Source organism: Tenrec ecaudatus, chromosome 3 (genome assembly GCF_050624435.1).
Source record: "Tenrec ecaudatus isolate mTenEca1 chromosome 3, mTenEca1.hap1, whole genome shotgun sequence".
Lineage (NCBI taxonomy): Eukaryota > Metazoa > Chordata > Mammalia > Afrosoricida > Tenrecidae > Tenrec > Tenrec ecaudatus.
The window spans coordinates 64,483,016-64,502,948 of NC_134532.1; the positions used below are offsets into that span (position 1 = coordinate 64,483,016).

The following is a 19,933-nucleotide window of genomic DNA, read 5'->3' on the forward strand; positions in this document are numbered from 1 at the left end:
CATTTAGCCCATTCAGGGGTGCCCATCCGCGTCAGCAAGTAGTGCTAAGGCCTCTGCTAGGCGATTCCTGCCCCACAAGCAGCTTGCAGGGGAGCAAGGCTGTTGAAACCTTCCAGAACTGTTGCTAAGAGCGATACAAAGGATCTTAAACCAGCAGCCACAAGAACCACCAAAGAAAGTGTTCCAGTCGATTTCATACCAGCGGGAAAAGCAAGAGACATCATTTATATTTTTCTCTATATCGATTAGAACTGTTGAGTTCCTAATGCATCTCCCCCAGGACTGTAACAGATTTCTTGGGTCCCTGGAAGTCTCCAGATCACTAATTAAAAACCCAGGGCCACTATTAATGACATTGACACATCTCTCAGGCGGGAACCAGCAATGCAAATTTCTCCAATGAAGGCCCTTCCCATTTTTCTTTCTGATGAAAATGAGCGTGGTTTGGCCTCTAGGCTAGCTATCTTCTTGAAGACAGATGGCTCCCCTGCTGCTGGAGGAGAGCCATCTACAACTCTTCTGTGAACTCCTAGACCTCAGGGGTCAGAGACCACGGTCATGAAGTGAATTATTTTTCTGCCTTGAGTTCAGGAATAATTGTTCCTTTCAAAAAACGAGATTGTGAGTGTGACACAGCAAATGTGCTCTCGCAAAGATTCCAAACCCCCAACCAAACACACTGCTGTCGAGTCATGCCGACTCATAGTCACCCTATGGGACAGGGCAGAACCGCCCCATGAGCTTCCCAGACTGTATCTCTTTATGGGAGTAAAAAGTCTCGTCTTCCTCCCGCTGGTGGCTTTGAACTGTCGACCTTGCAGATGACCTTTTGGATCACAGCCCATCTAGTAGCCATTATGCCAGCAGCAGCCTCGGAAACCCGATGGCGCAGATCCACTTTGTCCTATAGGATTGCTAGGAGCTGGCATTAACTTGACGACAAGGGTTTGGGGTGAGGGGTTGGGGAACGCTCATTTCCTCTTAGCTGGCAGGGGCATGCTGGCTACTTTGCAGATTAAAAACAGAAAGCTCTGCCCTGGAGTCAATACTGACTCATAGCGACCCCCTGTGAGGTTCCGAGACAGAACCTGTGTCATTAGAAAGCCACTCGTCTTCTCCCCCGCAAAGCTGCCGGTGGTCTCAAACTGCTGGCCATGCAGATCAAGGACCACTGTGTAATCACCTTGGTTCATTTGAAAAGACCGACTTCAACTTAGGCATCGACAGTCAGCAAACACGGCCCTACCATGACCCCATTCTAACCACAATCAGTACCCAGCTGTACCCAGATGTCTCCAGCCTTCTCTATTCAAGGCAACACCCCTTCCTTTCCCTCAGCCCTTCAGCCCCACAGCACACTGTTTCTGAGCTTAAGGCTTTGAATTTTATCGTCAGCAAACTAGCCATGGCCACACACGCCAGCATCGCCAGGAAGGAAATGCTGAGACCTACATACCCACAGGGTTTCATGCCACTTGCTGCTCGTCACTGCTTCGCCTCCTAGATCCCAGCCATTCTGCCAGGTGCCTCCCCAACCCCACCCAGTGACATGAGACATCCATCTAAAACAGCTACCGCCCCCCAATAAATAAAACAGCTAACCCCTAAAGGGACAACTTAGTCAGGAAGGCATCTTCCTGGGCCTCTGAAGCAGCGAAGCGAAGCTCCAGCAACCTCGGAGGGGCCACATGACCCTTCTGAGTTCCTTCCATCGTCGGGAGGATGTGAACAGCCTCCTCTCAGAGCTGTGACGGTAGGAATACATGCTCTGTAAAGTTCTGTGCTTATTTCCAAGCACCAGATTACCAGTCCTTTACAAAACCGCTAGCTCTGTCCCAGGGCAGCTCGGCGATTACAATCTGTGGCCACCACTGGGCTTCCTGCCCCTGACCTTGGGCCTGCTGCGCAGAGCAATTCAAATGAGTCCGCAGCCCTTTCTGCAGACCTGTCCTTCACACAGCCTCCAGTTCTCCCACCCAGTCCTTGGCTGCCCTCCCCGCCCCGGATGCCCCTGTAGGGTGACAAGAACTTAATTCAGAAAGAAAACTCCACCAAGAGGGGCTGGCCCTGGCCCGGCTGCCATTGCCTATGATCTGCAGAGACTTCTCACGCTGCAGCCTGTGGCTGTGAACCAATCCAACAGCTGTGTTGGCTCCTAGTGAATTAGCTTCTCCAACCCCACAACTCTCACAAGCCAGACCCAACAAGGCCTACTGAGATTTCCCCAAATAAATCCCTTCCAGTGTGTTCAGTAACTCTCTCTCCTGTCACTCACACCATGTGACGACTCTGCTGTACACAGACGAGCCCCCGTGGCTGGATTTGAATGGAGTCACACACAGAGCAAGCTGGTTACATGGCCACGAAGCGCTGGAGATGCATCTAGTCCAGGTCGGGACGTACTCTACACACACACCAGATTGCTAGTACAAGGAAAATATAAACACCTCAATTGAGGGATACAGAAAGGGTTTTCCCCAGGTAATTCCCCATATGTACTGTATGCCCAGCCTAGGACATGGCTTGCAACACATGGTACATGACTGTCACACACTAGGAAGCAAGCTGTTTAGAAGTTATCTCCCTGAGGACATCAGCCACCCAGCTCAATCCGACACTGTCGTCTGTCCCACCCTCAGTGGGGCACGCTCCCTGCTGATAAGGATGGTGAATTGAACCCAAAGATATGGTGGAGCCAACTCCAGGACCACCAAGGTTAGGCTGCCATCTTGAATCTAGGGTCCGCCCATCTGGTCACATGTGCACCCTAGTGCCGTCCCTTCCTATTGCATGTACACCTCTAACTCACCCCTTCCTGTCGCGCATATTCCTGTTATAGAGTCCCTTCCTGTGACTGGGGGCAGGGGGGTTACCTGGAATCGAGGGCTTGCACACCCCCTAAGTATATGGAAGCCTCGGTTAGAAATAGACTCTTCTCCTCTTCCCGCTGTGTGTGCGGACCTGGCTGCTGAAATCTTGGCCGCCCCGGAGGTGAGCATGCCACCACGAAATGTGTCTGACTCCTTTATCTTCTGTGACTTTACTATGATCTTTATATAACCTCACAGCTATGCCTACAAACCCCCCGGCGATTGTTAGAGGCTGATCTACTCTAACACCTCTATGATTAAAAAGAACATGCTTAAGTGTTGAAATAATATTTTGGAGATCCTTTGATTAACTTGAATAAAATATGCGATTAAAATTAATGTTACCCGTCCCTGGTAGTGCTGATGTAGTGCTATAAAAACAACAACCCAAAGTCCCTGCCATCGCGTTGACCACCACTCCCGGCTGCCCTAGGGGCAAGGCAGAGAGCATGATGCCTGCGAGTTTCTGAGGCTCACTCTTTTTTTTTCTTTCATTACTTCAACAAACATGTAGTAAGCCAAGAACTCGCACAATGTATTGCATTGGGAAAATCAGCTGCAAAAGACCTCTTTAAAATTTTTGTTTTTTTAAAAATCATTTATTGGGGGCTCATACAGCTATGACAATCCATCCATCATCCATCATCCATCCATCCATCCATCCATCCATCCATCCATCATCCATCCATCCATCATCCATCCATCCATCCATCATCCATCCATCCATCCATCATCCATCCATCCATCCATCCATCATCCATCCATCCATCCATCATCCATCCATCCACCCATCATCCATCCATCCATCATCCATCCATCCATCATCCATCCATCCATCCATCATCCATCCATCCATCCATCATCCATCCATCCATCCATCCATCATCCATCCATCATCCATCCATCATCCATCCATCCATCATCCATCCATCCATCCATCATCCATCCATCATCCATCCATCCATCCATCCATCCATTCATCCATCATCCATCCATCCATCATCCATCCATCCATCCATCCATCCATCCATCCATCCATCCATCCATCATCCATCCATCCATCATCCATCCATCCATCCATCCATCATCCATCCATCCATCGTGTCAAGCACATTTGTACATATGTTGCCATCATTATCAAAACACTTTCAACTTGAGCCCCTGGTATCAGTTCATTTTTTCCCTCCTTCCCCACTCTCCCACCTTCATGAACCCCTGATAATTTATAAATTATTGTTCCAAGTCTTACACTGACCAATGTCTCCCTTCACCCACTTTTCTGTTGTCCATCCCCCAGGGAGAGAATTATATGTAGCTCACTATGATCGGTTTCCCCTTTCTCCCCCCACCTTCCCTCCACCCTCCTGATATCACTACTATCATTATTGGTCCTGAGGGGTTTACCCGTCCTGGATTCCCTGTTTTCAGCTTTTATCTCTACCCCTTACATGCTCTTGGCTAGCCAGATTTTAAGATTGAATTGGGGGTCATGATAGTGGAGGGAAGGAAGCATTAAAGAGCTAGAGGAAAGCTGTATATTTCATCGTTGCTATACTGCACCCTGACAGGCTCATCTCTTCCTGTGACCCTTCTGTAATGGGATGTCCAGTTGCCTACAGGTGGGCATAGGGTCTCCCCTCGGCACTCCCCCTCATTTACAATATGATTTTTTGTTCTGGGTCTTTGATGCCTGATACCTGATCCCATAGACATCTCATGATCACACAGGCTGGTGTGCTTCTTCCATGTGGACTTTGTTGCTTCTGAGCTAGATGGCTGCTTGACCCCAGATGCTATATCTTTTGATAGCTGGACACCATCAACTTTCTTCACCACATTTGCTTATGCACCCATTTTGTCTTCAGCGATTATGAGGGAAGGTGAGCATCACAGAATGCCGAGTTATTAGAACAAAGTGTTCTTGCATTGAAGGAGTACTTGAGTGGCAGCCCAAGTCTGTCTGATGCCTTAAATACTTAATATATGTACATAGATCTATTTCTCTATTGTTACATATAAATATATTTACATATGTACATGCCTGTCTTTCAACCTCTATAAATGTCCTTTGCCTCCTAATTCTTTCCTCTATTTCCTTTTAATTTCCTCTTATCTCACTATTATGTTCAGCCTTCATTCAGGTTTCATCCTCTCGGTTACACTGCCCTTGATCAAGCCCTCCTAGGCCTCCCACACCTTCCTTGCCCTCGGTTTGAGATCACTTGTTGTTCCCTTGTCCCTGGGTTCATTAACACCCATCTCCTTTCCCCTGCCTCCTCCTCGCCTGTGGAAACACCCCCCGCCCCACCCCACCCCGCCACTGCTCCTTTAACAAACCCCATGCTTGACCAGGATTTTGTGGGTTAAAGTCATTACAAAAGGACTCGGAGGCGGTGCTGGTATTCTCCGCTAAGGACACCATGTGTCTCTTTACCCCATCCTCGCCATGTCCTAGGCCATCAGGGGTGGTACCTCAGGTAGGTGCCACAGGTAGAGCTATCCTGCCAGGTAAGGCTTTAGCAGGGATCTTTGAACCTCAGAGTTCTAAGGGTTCGGGTTTCTAGTTCTGATCAGTGCTAGAGTCCTTACCACATTCTGTTCTTTTACATTAGCTCTTCCAAAATGGTTTCCAATGGATGCTCTTTGGTCGGGGGGACAAGTGAACGACTCTAGATTTACATGCCACAGCATTTCTGAAATTACCCTCTTCCTGCAGCCTGTCTCTGGCCTCTAGCCACAGCCACTGGACCAGGGTCAACACCACTGCACAGCCTCGGCCAATCAGACTGTCTACCTCCCTCCGCCATTTGAACTGAGAGATCCAAGGCCAAATTTGAGGATGTCAAGCCCTAGCGTGAGGAAGCCTTTGGGAGCTGGGAAGGGAAAGAGCACCAGGGTGAACCAGAGCCACAGGCCAGCCCACAGGAGGAGGGGCCCAAACCAAGGGCCTGGAAGAGAAGCTGTACGTGTGCAGCCTCTTGAGAGAAACCATTTCCTGACATGAGTGCCCCGAGGTGCCGTTAGCTGGGTTCGTGGCGGTGCTGTGTGTGTGTCAGAGGAGAGTTACCCTCCACAGAAAAAAGATGCCTTTCTGTTTTCTAAGATCATTCCATTGGGGGCTCTTACGGCTCTTGGAACAATCCAGGCATCAATTGTATCAAGTATATGTGCACGTTTCCAACATCATTTTCTAAACATGTACTTTCTATTTAAGCCCTGGTATCAGCTCTTTTTTTCCCTCCTTCCCCAACCTTCCCACCCTTGTGACCCCTTGATAAAATTATAAATTACCATTGTTTTCATATCTTACACCGACTGCTGCCTCCCTTCACCCACCTTTTTGTTGTTTATCCCTCTGGGAGAGGGGGCTGTTATGCATCGATCACTGTAATCAGTTCTCCCTTCCCCACCTCCCATTCCCCTGGTATCAATACTCCCATTTCTGTCCCTGAGGGGTGTAACTGACCTGGATTCCATGTGTCGTGAACTCTGATCTGTACCTGTGCACGTGTTCCGGTCTAGCCGGAACTGAAAGGCAGGACTGGGGTCATGATAGTGGGGGGTGAGGAAGCCTCAAAGACCAGAGGAATATTGTGTTTCATCGGTGCTATACTGCACCCTGGTTGACTTATTCCTTTTTTGTGAGGGGATGTGCTATTTTCTACAGATGGGTTTTGGGTCTCTGCTCCATTCCCGCCTCATTCTCAACAATGTTTTGGGTCTTCTGGTGCCTGTTATCCAATCCTGTCAACAGCCTGCAGGGTTTTTAATGGCTGACAGTTTGGAAGCAGGTAGCCAGGCCTTCTTCCCAGGTGTCTCTCCCTGACCCCAGTCCTTCAACATTTTGGTTGGCAGCCGAGCACATCACTGCTTGCACCACAAGGATACTAATCACCTTATTCACTCCTGAGGGGAAACGTGACTCTGAGCCTGGTTCTTGAACATAGAGAAGCTAAAGCGAATGGAAGAAAGGACGAAGGAAAAAAGCGAAACACAAGACTTCAAAGGGTGGCTCGGGAAGACAATGTGTAATGTTATAAGGAGGCACGCAAAGGCCTGGCACTTGAACCCTGAAAGGGAAGACCACACCGGGCATTCTCAAGGTGAAAGAACGAAGGCAGACTCTAGCAGTAAGGCAGTTCCAGCTCTGAGCTGCACGATCGCCCTGCTTGCACTGTGGGACACACGCACCCCGGGCTGTTCATTAACGGTCAAAAGTTAGGCCTCTCCAGCCAACCTGCTAGTGAGACGTTCTGCTCCCGTCAAGATTACAACCCTGGAGCCCACTGGGCAGTTCGGTTCTATAGGGTCACTGTCAAGTTGAAACCGACTTGGCAGCAGTGAGGGTTTGGGTTTTTTTCTGTTTTCTTTTTCTCCCGATGGGCAAAATACCGAAAGACGCAGGAAGCATCGAATGATAGAAAACAGTCAACTTCCTCGATTGTGAGGCGACCTGCTTCGTGACTGACGCGTATTTTGCAGATTCAATCTTTGCTCCGATTTTGGGGTGGAGGATGATGGAATACCCAGAGTCTCTGGACCCCAAAGAATTGGTCAGCACTGAGCAATTTCAAGCTGGCACATCCATTCAGGAACCAAATGTACCGAGGAAAAAGTCCCCGGTGCACTAAAGGCATTGGATCCGGGATCTGGAAGAAAAACTAGTGAGATGTCTTAATAAAAGGAGGCAGGGCTGGAAGCAGTCAGCCATCTACACCCAACCCATGGAAGACAGCTATCCAACCGGGTGGGAGAGATCTTATAGTGCCCGTTCCCAAGAGGGGTAACCCAACAGCATGCAGAAATAACGGAACAGGGCCCTGGGGATCACACTCAACTAACATTTGCTGAATTAACACATGGTTGCAACAGGAAGCTGCCCCCCGCCTTCAAGCCAGGCTAAGATGACATTGCTAGTATCAGTTGAATCTCGGTTGAAAACAGAGAACAGCTGTAAAACATTCAGACGTGTAGATCCTAACAGATTATGGCTAGTATTGGGTGGAGTGGAAATTACAGATTATTCACTGTACGCATGTAAAACCTGCCATTGAACAGAACAAGGGAATAGCGTGCGATGTGCAATCAGGAAAGGTAGGCATCAGGAGTGTACTCTCTCTTTTCCAATTGTGTGCTGAGCGAATCCCCTCAGAAGCTGGGCCATATGAAGAAGCACATGATTGGAGGGATGGGGAAAAGGCTTGTTCACACCTGCGATTCGCAGATGACACAACCTTGATGCTGAAAGTGGGGAGGACTTAAAACACTTGCTGCTAAAGGTCAAGGGCTGCAGCCTTCAGTGTGGATGACAATGCTAACAAATTATTAGACCACAATCTTAACAGCTGGACCAATGGACAACATTGCGGAGAAATGATGGAAGCAGCAAAGTTTCCTCCTGTTTGGATCCCCAATCAAAATCCATGGAAGCAGCAGTCGGAAGGCAAACACTGCATTACACTGGGAGGGCCTGCTCCCTGAGGCCTCTTTAAAGGGTCCAAAAACAAAGAGATCCCGGAGGATGAAGATGTGCCCAACCATGGCCTTGTCAATCGCCTCATGTGAAAGTTGACCAACAAGGAAGAAAGAGTGGAGAAAAATCATTTCATTTGAACTACTGTATTGGTGAAAAATATTCACTATTATTAACAATTTCAAGACTGTTCATTCTCTGGCAATGCATTGGAGAAGAAGACTCTGCCTTAGAAGCGGGGACAAGGTCTCACCAACCTTGGACATGTTATCAGGAAGGCCCACCCAGTACCTGGAGCGGAAACTTTACATCTGGTAGAGGATCTGCATAAAAGCAGTGTCTCAGAGAGGACGAGTGACAAATGTTTGAGCCTGTGACAACAGCTCAACAGACGCCACCATGAGGATGGCGTAGGCCTGGGTAAGGCTTCATCATGTTGTCACATCACACAGGGTCCTTTGAGTCAGAATTGACTCCACGGGCCCTAACAACAAAATGTCTGTGCTTAAGGTCCTGGCGTGGTGCAAAGGGCTTGCACTGGGCTGCTGATCTAAAGGTTGGTGGTTCGAACCTACCAGAGGAACCATTAAAGGACCTCCCGGAGATTTGCTTCCATATGGAAAACCTATAGAGTCCTACGCTCTAACACAGGTTACCAAGCCTCAGACACAGGCAATGGGCAGTCTTGAGCTTATGTCAGGTGACTTTTGTGCCTATAAACAGTCAAACCTCACCCAAAGCACATCCTCTCATATTCTTGCTGAGCACCTCTCCCCACCCCCACCCCCACCCCCCATGGCCCCAAGACCTTAGCAAAGCAGGCACGTGCTGAACCAGGCCAGGGACCTGTGCTTCCGTCACACACCTGCCTACCAAAGACAGAACCCTCTGCTCTCCGGGATTGCTTTTTCTCAAGAAGGACACGTTTATTGCAGGTTGGGGACACGTAGAGAAGGCAAATCTAACAGTGAGGATGAACTACAGGGCCCACCGGTTCGGAAGCTGGGCAGGTAAAACAAATATGCTGCTATGTACAGTTAGTAAAAAGGGGAAGGGGCGGGGAAGGAAAAACTGCCAGCAGCCTTCCAGAAGGTTAGTCACAGAGGACGCCCTGCGGCTCCAACCCCGCAGTCCTGACAGCATCCCTCCGTCTTCTTCGTTTCCAGCCTCTGTTCCAGGACAAAAAACAGGTGATGTAAGGCGACCCCAGCTTCTTCCACTCTGTTAGCAGCTGCTCCGCGGAGAGGCCCCGCCCGGCCAGGGCGACACATGCACCAGGCCTCTCCTTGGAGAACCCAGAGGCAAGTTCTTCAGTATTTCCGACAACAGGGAGCACTGGGAACACACAGCGTCCAGGGAAGAAGCAGACCCTTGGCTGCGGTCCCGGTACAAATAAATATCCAGTGTTGGCTTCCAGTGGGGGGTTGCCCAGGCCTCTGGAAGCACCGGGGTGGGGGTCAGCGTCTCAGGGCCGGTCTGTCCCCTTAGTGCTCACCGCACAGGGCGGTGCCATTCTCTGGGCCACCCGCCAAGGGGCAAACGCCATGGCAAGTTGTTGGTAGGGAAAAGGGAGTGCTCGGAGCGGACTTCAATACGGTCGGGATCCGTCCCAAGTGTGCCTACAAAAACGCAGCTGCTGCGGGGCAAGAGGCGCCGCGTTCCCGTGCCGGCGAAGCTGCGGAGGGTCCCCTCGCGGAGAACTGCGAGCCGTGAACGCCGGAGCCGCTCCAAGGCCCTCAGCGCCGGGGGCCGGTCCCAGTGGGGCGTGGGCGGGCGGGCGGGCGGAAGGCGGAGGCTCCCCGGCCGCAGCAGCTGCAGCTCCGGGACCGGCGCTTCCAGCGGGCGGGCGGGCGGGCAGGCGGGCGGCCGGGCCCGGGGCTGCCTCCCGCTCGGCTCGGGCTCAGTCCCGGTGGCGGCGCCAAGACCCGGGCCGCTCGCAGCCCGAGGCGGCGGGCGGGGACGGCGGGGTGGGGGTCTGGGGGCGCTCGGGGGGCAGGGCGGCGCGCGGCCCCGGGGAGCCCCGGGCCGGGGCCGGGGGCGGGCTGGGGGCGGCGGGCGCGGGCGCGGCGCGGCTGCAGTCGGGAGCGTGCTTGCCGCCGAAGATCTGCCCCTCCTTATCGAGAGCCGTGTTCTGCGGAGAGAGCGGCAGACAGCCCGTGAGCGCGGCGGCGGGCGGCGGGCGGGCGGAGGGCCAGCGAGCGCGCGTGCAGGGCCGGGGAGGGGGAGGAGCAAGAACGCGGCCGCGGTGCCACCTCGCAGGGCCACCTAGCACCGGGGGTCCGCGCTCCTCCAGCCATGGGGCCCAGGGGACCCGCTGGGAGCGGCCCGAGCGCTGAGCGCGTCCTCCCCGGGAAAGAGCCGGGCCGGATCGGTGCCATGAGCCCAGCTCCAGGGAGCCGGGCCTGGGAGGCTACCTCGGGGCAGGAGCTCTCGCCACAGGTTTAAAAGTGGCCCCACGTCAGGCGAATAAGTCAGCCCTTTCCAAGCCAAGTGACTCCCACGGGCCGTCAGTCTTGGGGACTCCTCCCTGGGGAGGAAACTCCGTGAGCTCACCCCCACAGGGCCGGCTCTGGCCCCTCAACCACAGGGGGGCTCTCGGGGACCCCCAGCCTTTGTTCTCCTTCCTGGACCCAGTCCAGGAAGTTCTTGCTCGTCCAGTGGCTGGACTTTCCGACTGACAGCAGCCCAAAGGGACCCAGGCCAGGGGGCACGGTGGCACCTGCCCGGGGGTGTCTCTCAGGAGAGATGAGAAGCGTGGGAAACCACGAAGAGCCACGGGCTTTCCCAGACACGTGCTACACGGCGGGGTGCTCTCCAGGGCCCTTCTAAGGTCGAGCCTGCAGTCACTGCCAAGGGCAATGTCAAGGTCCTGACAGGGGCAACCGGGGAATGGGCCAAATGCGAGACAGGGCTGCACCCCGAAGTCTGAAGACGGTGGGGCTGGGTGCCTACTACCCAGTCCCTCCCGGGTCAAAGGGCACCGCGGCCGCCGTGTTATTGCTCCCCCCCCTCGGGGGTTAGAGCGTGCGTGCGGCTGCGGCAGGAGCCAGCGTGGCGTGCGGGTTAGTACGTACCGTGGACCTAGCCAGAGCGAAGCAATGCAGGCGGCGGGGCAGGCCAGACAGGGGAGAGAAGCGGGGACAGAAACTGGACTTACTTTAAACAGAAGCAACACAGTCGAAAGAAACATTCAGGCACGAACCCGGAACCTTTCCCAAATTTCACATCCCCCTCCTCCCTGTCCCCACCCCACCCCCCTTTCTGAGTGGGGAAAGCTCTCTACTGGAAGGTGCCTTTTCCGAAGTCAGCCCTGGAAGATGCAGCGTGAACCAGGCTGCTTATCATTCCGGTGGCTGCCACCAGGTGGCCGCTTCTCCCTGGGCGGGGACGCGCCCTGGGGCCCAGGGGGAACTGCCCTGCAAACCCAGGTCGCCCCGAGTGCGCGCAGGGTAAGCCAGAGAAAACGCCTCCCAACCAGGGGTCTCTCGAAGCCGACCCGCTCTGCCACCCTCTCCGCCCAAAGGCTGCTGACTCCACACTGTCTCCTTGAGAAAAACGCATCTTTGGAGAGGTGTGGGGGCGTGGCAAGGGAGGGGCAAGCACAAGACCTCAACAAGGTTCTGGCCCACCTCAGCAGAGAACCGGCATGGAGGAAGGTGGGGAGCCACTGGCCACCGCCTCACACTCGCCAGCATATGATCCAGGAAGGCAGGCAGTGCGCGCGGGAAGCCGCGAGTGTTCAGTTAAATCAAAGTTTTTCAGGGGTGCGCTTGGCCGGCTGCAGATGTGTCAGTAGGTGCGGGGAGACCCAGGCCGCGCAGCTCAGGGCCGGCTAGCGGATTTAGGATGGGCTGGGAAGAGAAGCTGCCGGGCGCTGAGCACAGCAGGGTGAATACCAGGCTTTGGCTTAGAAGTTTCCCACAGTTTCAACAGGGTAAAGAGTGAAACTTGGAAGTCTCTCAAACTGCCAAATCAAACTGTCAAATAAAATGAAGATAACAGCGTCAGCGCTCCCATGGTCCCGCCTGCCTCACCGCACCTCCTGCCGCACCAGAACCCAGGCGCTATGGGGTAGGGAGGAGACGCCTCGAAGAGACTGCTAGGGGGAAGGCTCTCTGAGACAGCGGTTGAATCTGATGCTTCAACCTCAAAGCATGTATACCCTATTCCCATTGCTTTCTGCTGGAAACCACAGGGCCTCACGTCTGGGAACATCTGAATACCAGGGGAATACTTTTGTGTTAAATTATTTGTAATGCTTAAAAAAACCCCAAACATTTACTACCAAGGACACCTGACTTCCAGGACAGGCAGCACAACAGGTAATCACAGGTGACGAGAATGATGATGAGGACACAGAAGCATTGCAAGCTGTTCCCCCGCCACACACCCCTCCCGGCCTCCCGGCCTCACCCATGCCCCAGCCCATGCCCTGAGCTGGATGAACTTTAGCACGAGATCCACAAGGAAAGCCTTTTCTCCTCACCACTGCTTTTTGGCAAAATTCGTAGGCAGCTTTTTGGCCACTGACAAGCAAGCCTTATGGGCTTCTCCCGGAGGTACCCAATGGGAGCCTGTGGCTCGGCAGCCCTCAGAGCTAACAGCCTGCAGAGCTGAGGAGGGAGCCTGGGATCAGGCTCTGCCAACACCCTCCAAATGACGACTTCACACACATTTAAACACGTCGCCGTTTTACAATCACCATCGGGATTCCACGTGGTAAAGGGTTTCTATTCATTTAAACCAATAGCCAGCTAGAGGGCAGAGGTCTGAAATTTTGACTGCTGGGCTTCTTCTCCGCCAATGGAGAAATGACCTTTAAAAGCCACACACTGACTCTGAGGAAGTCTATGCGTCATTATCCAGAGCAGAGTCTTAGGAGGTAGAATGCCATCTCCTTCCATTAGGACCTCAGCTGAGTGCTGGGCTGTCAGAGCTTTAGGCAAGTCCGACCAGGTGCCGCAGACCACGGCAGTGAGCGCTGCTCTGTCCTGGCCACAATTCTGTTTTGTTTTCCTCCCCGGAGATGCTGAGGCTTAAGCAATGTACATGCACTGCCTTTTGGTGTGCAGGGGCTCTTCCCCCCAGCTCCTTCACTCTCCCTGGAGGGTTTCCATGACACATCGTCAGTTCACGAGCTGTTTTTAATGTTCTGAATTTTAGCAGAGCCTGCCCTAAAACGTAACACGGCTTTCCCGGTCCTTCTCCACCCCTTTAATGCCAGGCCTCAGGAGCGAACCACCTGAAACTGTTCTCATAAGCTGAGCCCTATCAAAGGGGTGCGGCTGTGATTCTGGGGCAAGCCTGGCTTTCTCAGGAAAACCACCACGCAAGAGACCTTCCTATGACTTTGGCACAGGACATCCCCCAGACATACACCATGTCAGATGGCTCGGGAGGGAGGGAGGTGGCAAACGCCTTACAGCGGGGGAGTGTGTGGGATTTAACTAGTGCATGTAGCTTTCCATGAGGGGGCGGGGAAGGATGTGAGAGCAGAGGGTGCTGACAACGTGTCAAGTCAGTAAACACACCGGAGCACTTCATAGTCACAAAGTATGCACCTGTGTGCATGTATGTGTGCGTGTGTGTGTTTTGTATGTGAGGGTTGAGTGTGTGGTAGGTGGGGTATGGGTATGGGATGGGGCTGCAAAATATGTAGGGGGAGATTGTATGTTATACATGGTGTGGGTATGTGTGTGCAATATCTGGGGTATGTGCAGTGTGTGTATATGTAGCATGTGGTACAAGGGTATATGTGTGCATGTATGGGGCTAGGAAGTACAGGACATAAGGGGGTAAGTAGGGGAAGGTATGTGTAGATAGTATGGAGATGTGTACAAATATGTAGTCTGTATGGGGTGCTCGGTTTATGCAAGTGGTGTGTGTGTGGAGTGTAGGTGTAGTGGGTGTGGTACATAGGGGTTGAGTGTGTGTGTGTTGTATGTAAGGCATGCAGGGGTAAGGAATGTGGGGTAATGAAGGACGGTGTGTACATGGTGTGAGGATGTGAGAGGGATTAGATGTGCACACAGTAGGAAGGGTAGGCATATACCTGTGTGGCGTGGATATGTGGCATGAATGTAGGTGGGGTGCATGGTCAATGTGTGGTATGTGATACAACTGTGTCTATGTAGGGGGTTCCCTCCAGCTTCTTCAGACCTAGACTCCAATATACCATGAGACCAAACAACTCCCTCCCCCCCACCCCCCGCCCCTGCAGTTGGGCATGGGCTGTGCTGAGAGAAGAATGGCATGGCTGCAGAGCTGGTCCATCACTGTTAGGTGTCCCACGGAGCTGTGTTGGCTGCGAGGACCCAATGCTGTCAGGGGTGGTCAAGATGCTTAGATGTGGGCACCCACTGCCTCATACAGAGGCAGCTCTGGTTCTTATGAGGTAGCACCCAGCCCTTTGGGACACTGGGTGGGTGGGCAGTGCTGAGAGAGATGCAGGCCAGGGCTCACTTTTTAACCCAGTTTCTGGCGTGCTCAGACCTGGCCTGCAGGGTGGGCTTACTGGCTCCTTATGACCCGATTTACTTTTTTTTCCCTTTTCCTCTTTGCTTCATTTCCTTTAATGGTAGTGTTCCTTTTAATTTGCTGTGTGTTAGAGAAACTGATTTAAAAACATTCTGGCAAAAAGGAAGCTTGAAAAAAAATATGAGAATCACTGCTAGTGATTTCTCATCAAGTCTTACCAATCCTGACAAAAAATATTAAACACACACACACGCGCACACACACACACGCGCACACACACACAGTTCAGAGCTTTAAAAACCCTCAAACTGTCCTTCAAAAATACTTAAATATATCTATATCTATCTATCTATCTATCTATCATCTATCTATATATCTACCTATATATATTTGCTTCACTTGGACTGTTTCTTGTCCCAAATCCTAAAGACTAATCTATGGCTTTAAAAAAGAAAAACCCATTTTGAAGTTCTGTGCTAGCAGGGAGTCCTTTCCTCTTGGGAAGCCCTCGCTGGACAGAGTAGAGATGGGAGCAGAAAGCAGGGACCCTGAGCTTCTCAGTGGGGACCAGCCTAATCCCATCCCGCCATGTGGCAGCCAATCTGTGAACTGAAGTGAACACAGGGACATGGGCGGCACCAGCTTCTGGGTGAGGCAGTTCATGGCTACAGACTTCATGAGGTTCAATGGCGGTCGAGGAAGCAAGCCAGACACTAACCAGCTTGCCACGGCCCCAGAATGCATTCCACTTACCATGATGACTGACACCCCGGTAGTGGTGCTGTTCTGTTTGGGGAGCGCATGATTAAAGTGCTGCTTCAGTTTACCTGTTACCTCCGCTTGCATATTATTTTCCTGGGAGGCATCATCCTATAAGGGGGAAAAGCCCAAAGAAATACAATGAGTTTTAATTCTCAAGATTTGTTTTTCCTTAACCACAACTGCACCTCTGTGCTTGCTAAAGCCACAACTTAGGCACACGTTCAGAGGAACAGCGAGTCTTTACATGATACTTCTTGCTATTCAAGCAGCCGCACACACTCAGAAAGACCCTGTGCCATCCACTCTGCCCCTCAGGGCTGAAGTAGCTCAAGTGGAGCACCAGGCTCCAGGGGCACGGAGGCAGGATTCCCTGCCTTCTGAACCTCTCACCTACGGCCCTGACGTCACAATGCGTCTTTCCATGAAAACACCAAAATGAATGAATAGTTGGTTATTCAGTTAAACAGGAATTCAGTTGGTTGCTAGTCTCAGAGCTCCTTGGTGTCCAAGAGCCAGGACACTGAGCTCAGGGGACTCAGAGGTCAGCATGGCACGGGGCATTGAAGGGGCACAACTCCCCAAGTGCTGGGCTCACAAGTTAGCTCCCTTCACCTAGAGCCCCAGGAATGTGGACAGTGCAAACGCTCACTCAACCAAAACCCAGCCCAGCTGCTAGGAGCAGACTCTGGCTCCTGGCAGACACCCCTGGAGTGTCATAAGAGTGCTGTGCTCCATGGGCTTCCCCAGGGCTGACTTTCTGGAAGCTCATCACCAGGACTTTCTTTGGCGGAGACCACCCTGGGTGGATTTTCAGTGAGCAGCTGAGTCCACTGACTATCTGAACCACACAAAGGCTCCGAACTTGTACCCAGTCACTGTTTAGCAAACTGCATTTATCCTAAATTCACAGGTGCTTCCCATGCCCCAGGGGAACTCTAACCAGCTGTCCACTTGGCTTTGGGAGGCATGCTACCTGGACTTCTCCATCAAGCTTCAGGAAGACTATGGTCAGGGGCCGGGAAACAGAGCTCGGGGTCTGAGACGTGCTCATCGTAGGGGGAAAGCTCGAAACCTTCCAACCCCAGTGCCCCAAGGCTCCAGAGCGGAAAGGCGGCTCAAGGAGCATCCCAGCCAGCCCTTCCTTTTGCAGACGAGGAAACTGAGAAGCAGAAATGAACAGTGACTTGCCCAAGTTCCACAACAGGGCAGGGTTGAAACGGGGTCCTGCCCCCATGCTACTGGTCCTCTAGGAGGATGCCCACGTGTCTTCTGTGGGTGGGCAGTCCATGGCGGGAGTGAGGAAGGAAGGGTGCTGGTGGCCACAGAACACACAGACATTCACTGCTGAGCAAGGTGAGTACTTACTGACACCCAGGGGTGACTTAGGATTTGTCCTGCAGTACAGCGAGCTTCAACATTCACCTGAAGCATCTGACTGATCAGTTCCTGGGAAAAAAGAGGAAAGCCCAGCATCAGAGCAGAAATCTAAATTTGCACCAAGCTCTCCCAAGGCTTGCCAGCACGGCTGCTCAACCACTCCGGCTTCCAAAGCTATTACGTCACGTCCACCCCTGGAGCCCACTGGACGTGGATGTGGACACAGCTACCAATGTCAGCCGCGGAAGACAGAGGAGGGGCTTTCTCCTGAGTCTACATTCGCCACCTCCCAGGGACCAATATGTTCTCTCTGAAGACATCTAGTCCTCAGTTACCATTAATTCACCACGATCACCTGACCCCTTTCCTGTGGGTGACTCGGTCACTCTCACGAGTTCATTCCTACACTTTGAGGAGGATACGTGGACTCCTGTAGCTTGCATCAGCAGGAGAATGCGCCCTCGGGACTGAAAGGTGCATTTGGCTGGGCGCTCTGGACACTCCACCACAGAGAGGGGAAGCAGAAAGTTAAGGCAACAGCTGGAGCTCCGGACCCAGAGCTGTCCCACATAACTGTTGCAGACAGGAGCCTGACAGACACCCGAGCCCACCCCCACCCCCGAGAAGCAGGCTGTGGGAGTACCTTTGCTGAGTCCGTGATGGTATCCCAGTAGGGGGCTGGGAACTCCAGCTTGCCAGCCAAGATCTGGTCAAAGAGATCTTCCTGGAGATTGTTCTCACTTCGCCAAGGACAGAAAAAACGAAGAGGGTCAGAGTCAGCACGCAGCTCTCCAACAACAAGGAGGCCAGCGGGAGAGGGTATCGCAGCCCCTTTCAGAAAAGGAGCCAGGCACAGTAGCAGCGGCCTGGGAGTCCAAGGGACACACTCAAGAAGAAATGGAAGCCACAGACAAGGCCAGTGCTCCCTAAGAGCATTTCAACAAGCCCTGCACTTACTCTGCCACGGCCCCCACAGCGCAGGAAAACCGAGGTTCCGGCTCCCAGCGCCTCGCAATTCCTTTCTCCATCGGTTTTCCAATAAAACTGCCAAAGTCTACGAAAGAACCAAGAACCACAAAACCACGAAGACGTCCTATGGAGCTCAGAGTTTGAACAAACTGTTCATGAAATAATTAGCTCCCTGGGCTTGACTTTCATTTCAGCTCAGCGGAGGGGACTCACACAGGTGGAGGCACGCCCTCACTGCTCCCAGGTGAGCAGCCTCCCAACCCTGCCCGCAGAGGTGCGCGAGCACCTAAGCACATGGCTCATGAATAAGTGCCTACTTGACTTCTGGTAGGAGTCCTGGTGGCACGGGGGGTTAAGCATTCAATGTTAATCAAAGGGTTGGGGGTTTAAGCCCAACAGGCACTCATGGGAGAAAGATGTGGTAGACTGCTTCTATAAAGATTTACTGCCCGAAAACTCTGATGAGGTAGTTCTGTTTTGCTGTAGGGTTACTTTGAGTGCCATGGGACTGCCGACACGGCATGCACGCGCCCACCTGGGACGCTGCATCTCCATGGGCAAGGCCCACAGCTGGCAGCTGCCTGGGCGGCCAAAGTGCAGAGCACGCAGCCCCTGGAGCAGGCCACCACAAGGCCTGCAGGGAGAAACAGAACATGCAGGATGGGCTGGGGAGGTCACGGGCACATCCATGAGCAGAATCAAGTCTTATTGGGAAACGTGCACTATACTCTCTTGGGATTTCTCACAGAATCCCCCTTCAACGGCCTCTGTTGGTCACAGGGCTCGCTTGGGACCCCCATGCATCAGGTCTGGAGGTGGTCCCACTCTCGACCTTCTCAAGGGAGCAAAGGCTGCTATGTCCAGAAATTGATTGTTTAGGGCAGTACGTGGAGACGAACTCTGGGGCCATGTGTGGGTGTGGCTGCCTCATTCTTGTTATAGTGAGGGGCATGTGGGCACTCGTTGAATACCTTGACACCCAGTCACATCCCAGTGAAGTCACACGGCTCCAAGGTGTTTGGGTCCAGAGGCACCCTGAGGCACACAGGTCACACCAGGAAGCCAGGGAATGTCTTGAAGTGCCCGCCAACTCTCCCCCACTGGGTGTCTAAATGCTTTATCCCCTGCCCACTGCGCCTGCCCTGCTGATGGCACTTGGCTCACCGCTCCTTCGACATGAGTGCGCACCCCACCTCAGGACACAACCTCAAAAGGCCAGAGGGCACCAGGAGCAAAGGTTTTGAAAAGACATCTTCAAAAAAGAGCTTAACTTTATGAATAAATCGCTTAAAAGCCAGAAACCGCCCACAACGGTCAGATACAGCCTTTGGTCCCTGCTAAAATAGCCTGACTCGCAAAGCCAAGCCGAGGCTGAGTCAGCAATTAGGCCAGGCTCCAGAGCTGCCTTATAAGAACAGGAAGCTGAAGACAATCTCGCCGTCTTTGTGGTCCCGTGTTGCCCAAGGAGTGAAGCTACTCTGATTTTTATTAACACCACAACCTGGCTGCCAGGCGTCAGGGAGCTCTTGAATGCAGGTGGTGTTCGGTCTGAACATATCCATGAAGGAAAACTGCACCGGCCACGTCAGAGTTTGCACCTGCTCTTCCCAACGGCCACAGCGCAGGGCCAGGGAAAGGAAGCCGGGACACACTGTGAGCTACTGCCAGGTCATGATCACACATTTCATTCATGGGGCTCACTGTGGTGGGTGCTACTGTTTGAAGAAAAACATTAAAACCTGAGTTCAGTTGTATGAATAAAAATTTTGGCTACTGATCCTAAGAATAGACTTGCTTAGGCAAAAGCGAAAAATTTGGTTGCCTCTAAAAAAATAGAAAATCCGTATCCTTTTAAAAGCAACAATGAATCTAGGACTGCAAAAGACTGGAGGAAGGAAAACGGTCATCAAATAAGCCTAAAACGTGAGAAGTCTAAGTTTCAAGGCATTCCTCTTCATCAGATGTGGTCTTTCAAAATCAGCGCTGTTTCCTGCGGGAAAGAAGA

General features: G+C 52.5%; 1 protein-coding gene across 2 annotated transcripts in view; it reads right to left on the reverse strand.

The window, feature by feature from the left end:
- Positions 1–10,243: 10,243 nt before the first annotated feature.
- The window catches only part of DCLK2 (doublecortin like kinase 2), a 210,158-nt gene continuing 200,468 nt past the window's right edge, over positions 10,244–19,933 (reverse strand). For both annotated transcript variants that reach the window (XM_075544804.1, XM_075544803.1), the window contains exons 13-16: positions 17,603–17,699; positions 16,948–17,028; positions 15,574–15,690; positions 10,244–10,474 (exon numbers count right to left, since the gene is read on the reverse strand). In XM_075544804.1, coding sequence (XP_075400919.1) covers positions 10,244–10,474; positions 15,574–15,690; positions 16,948–17,028; positions 17,603–17,699 — 526 coding nt within the window. The remainder of the gene's footprint in view (positions 10,475–15,573; positions 15,691–16,947; positions 17,029–17,602; positions 17,700–19,933) is intronic.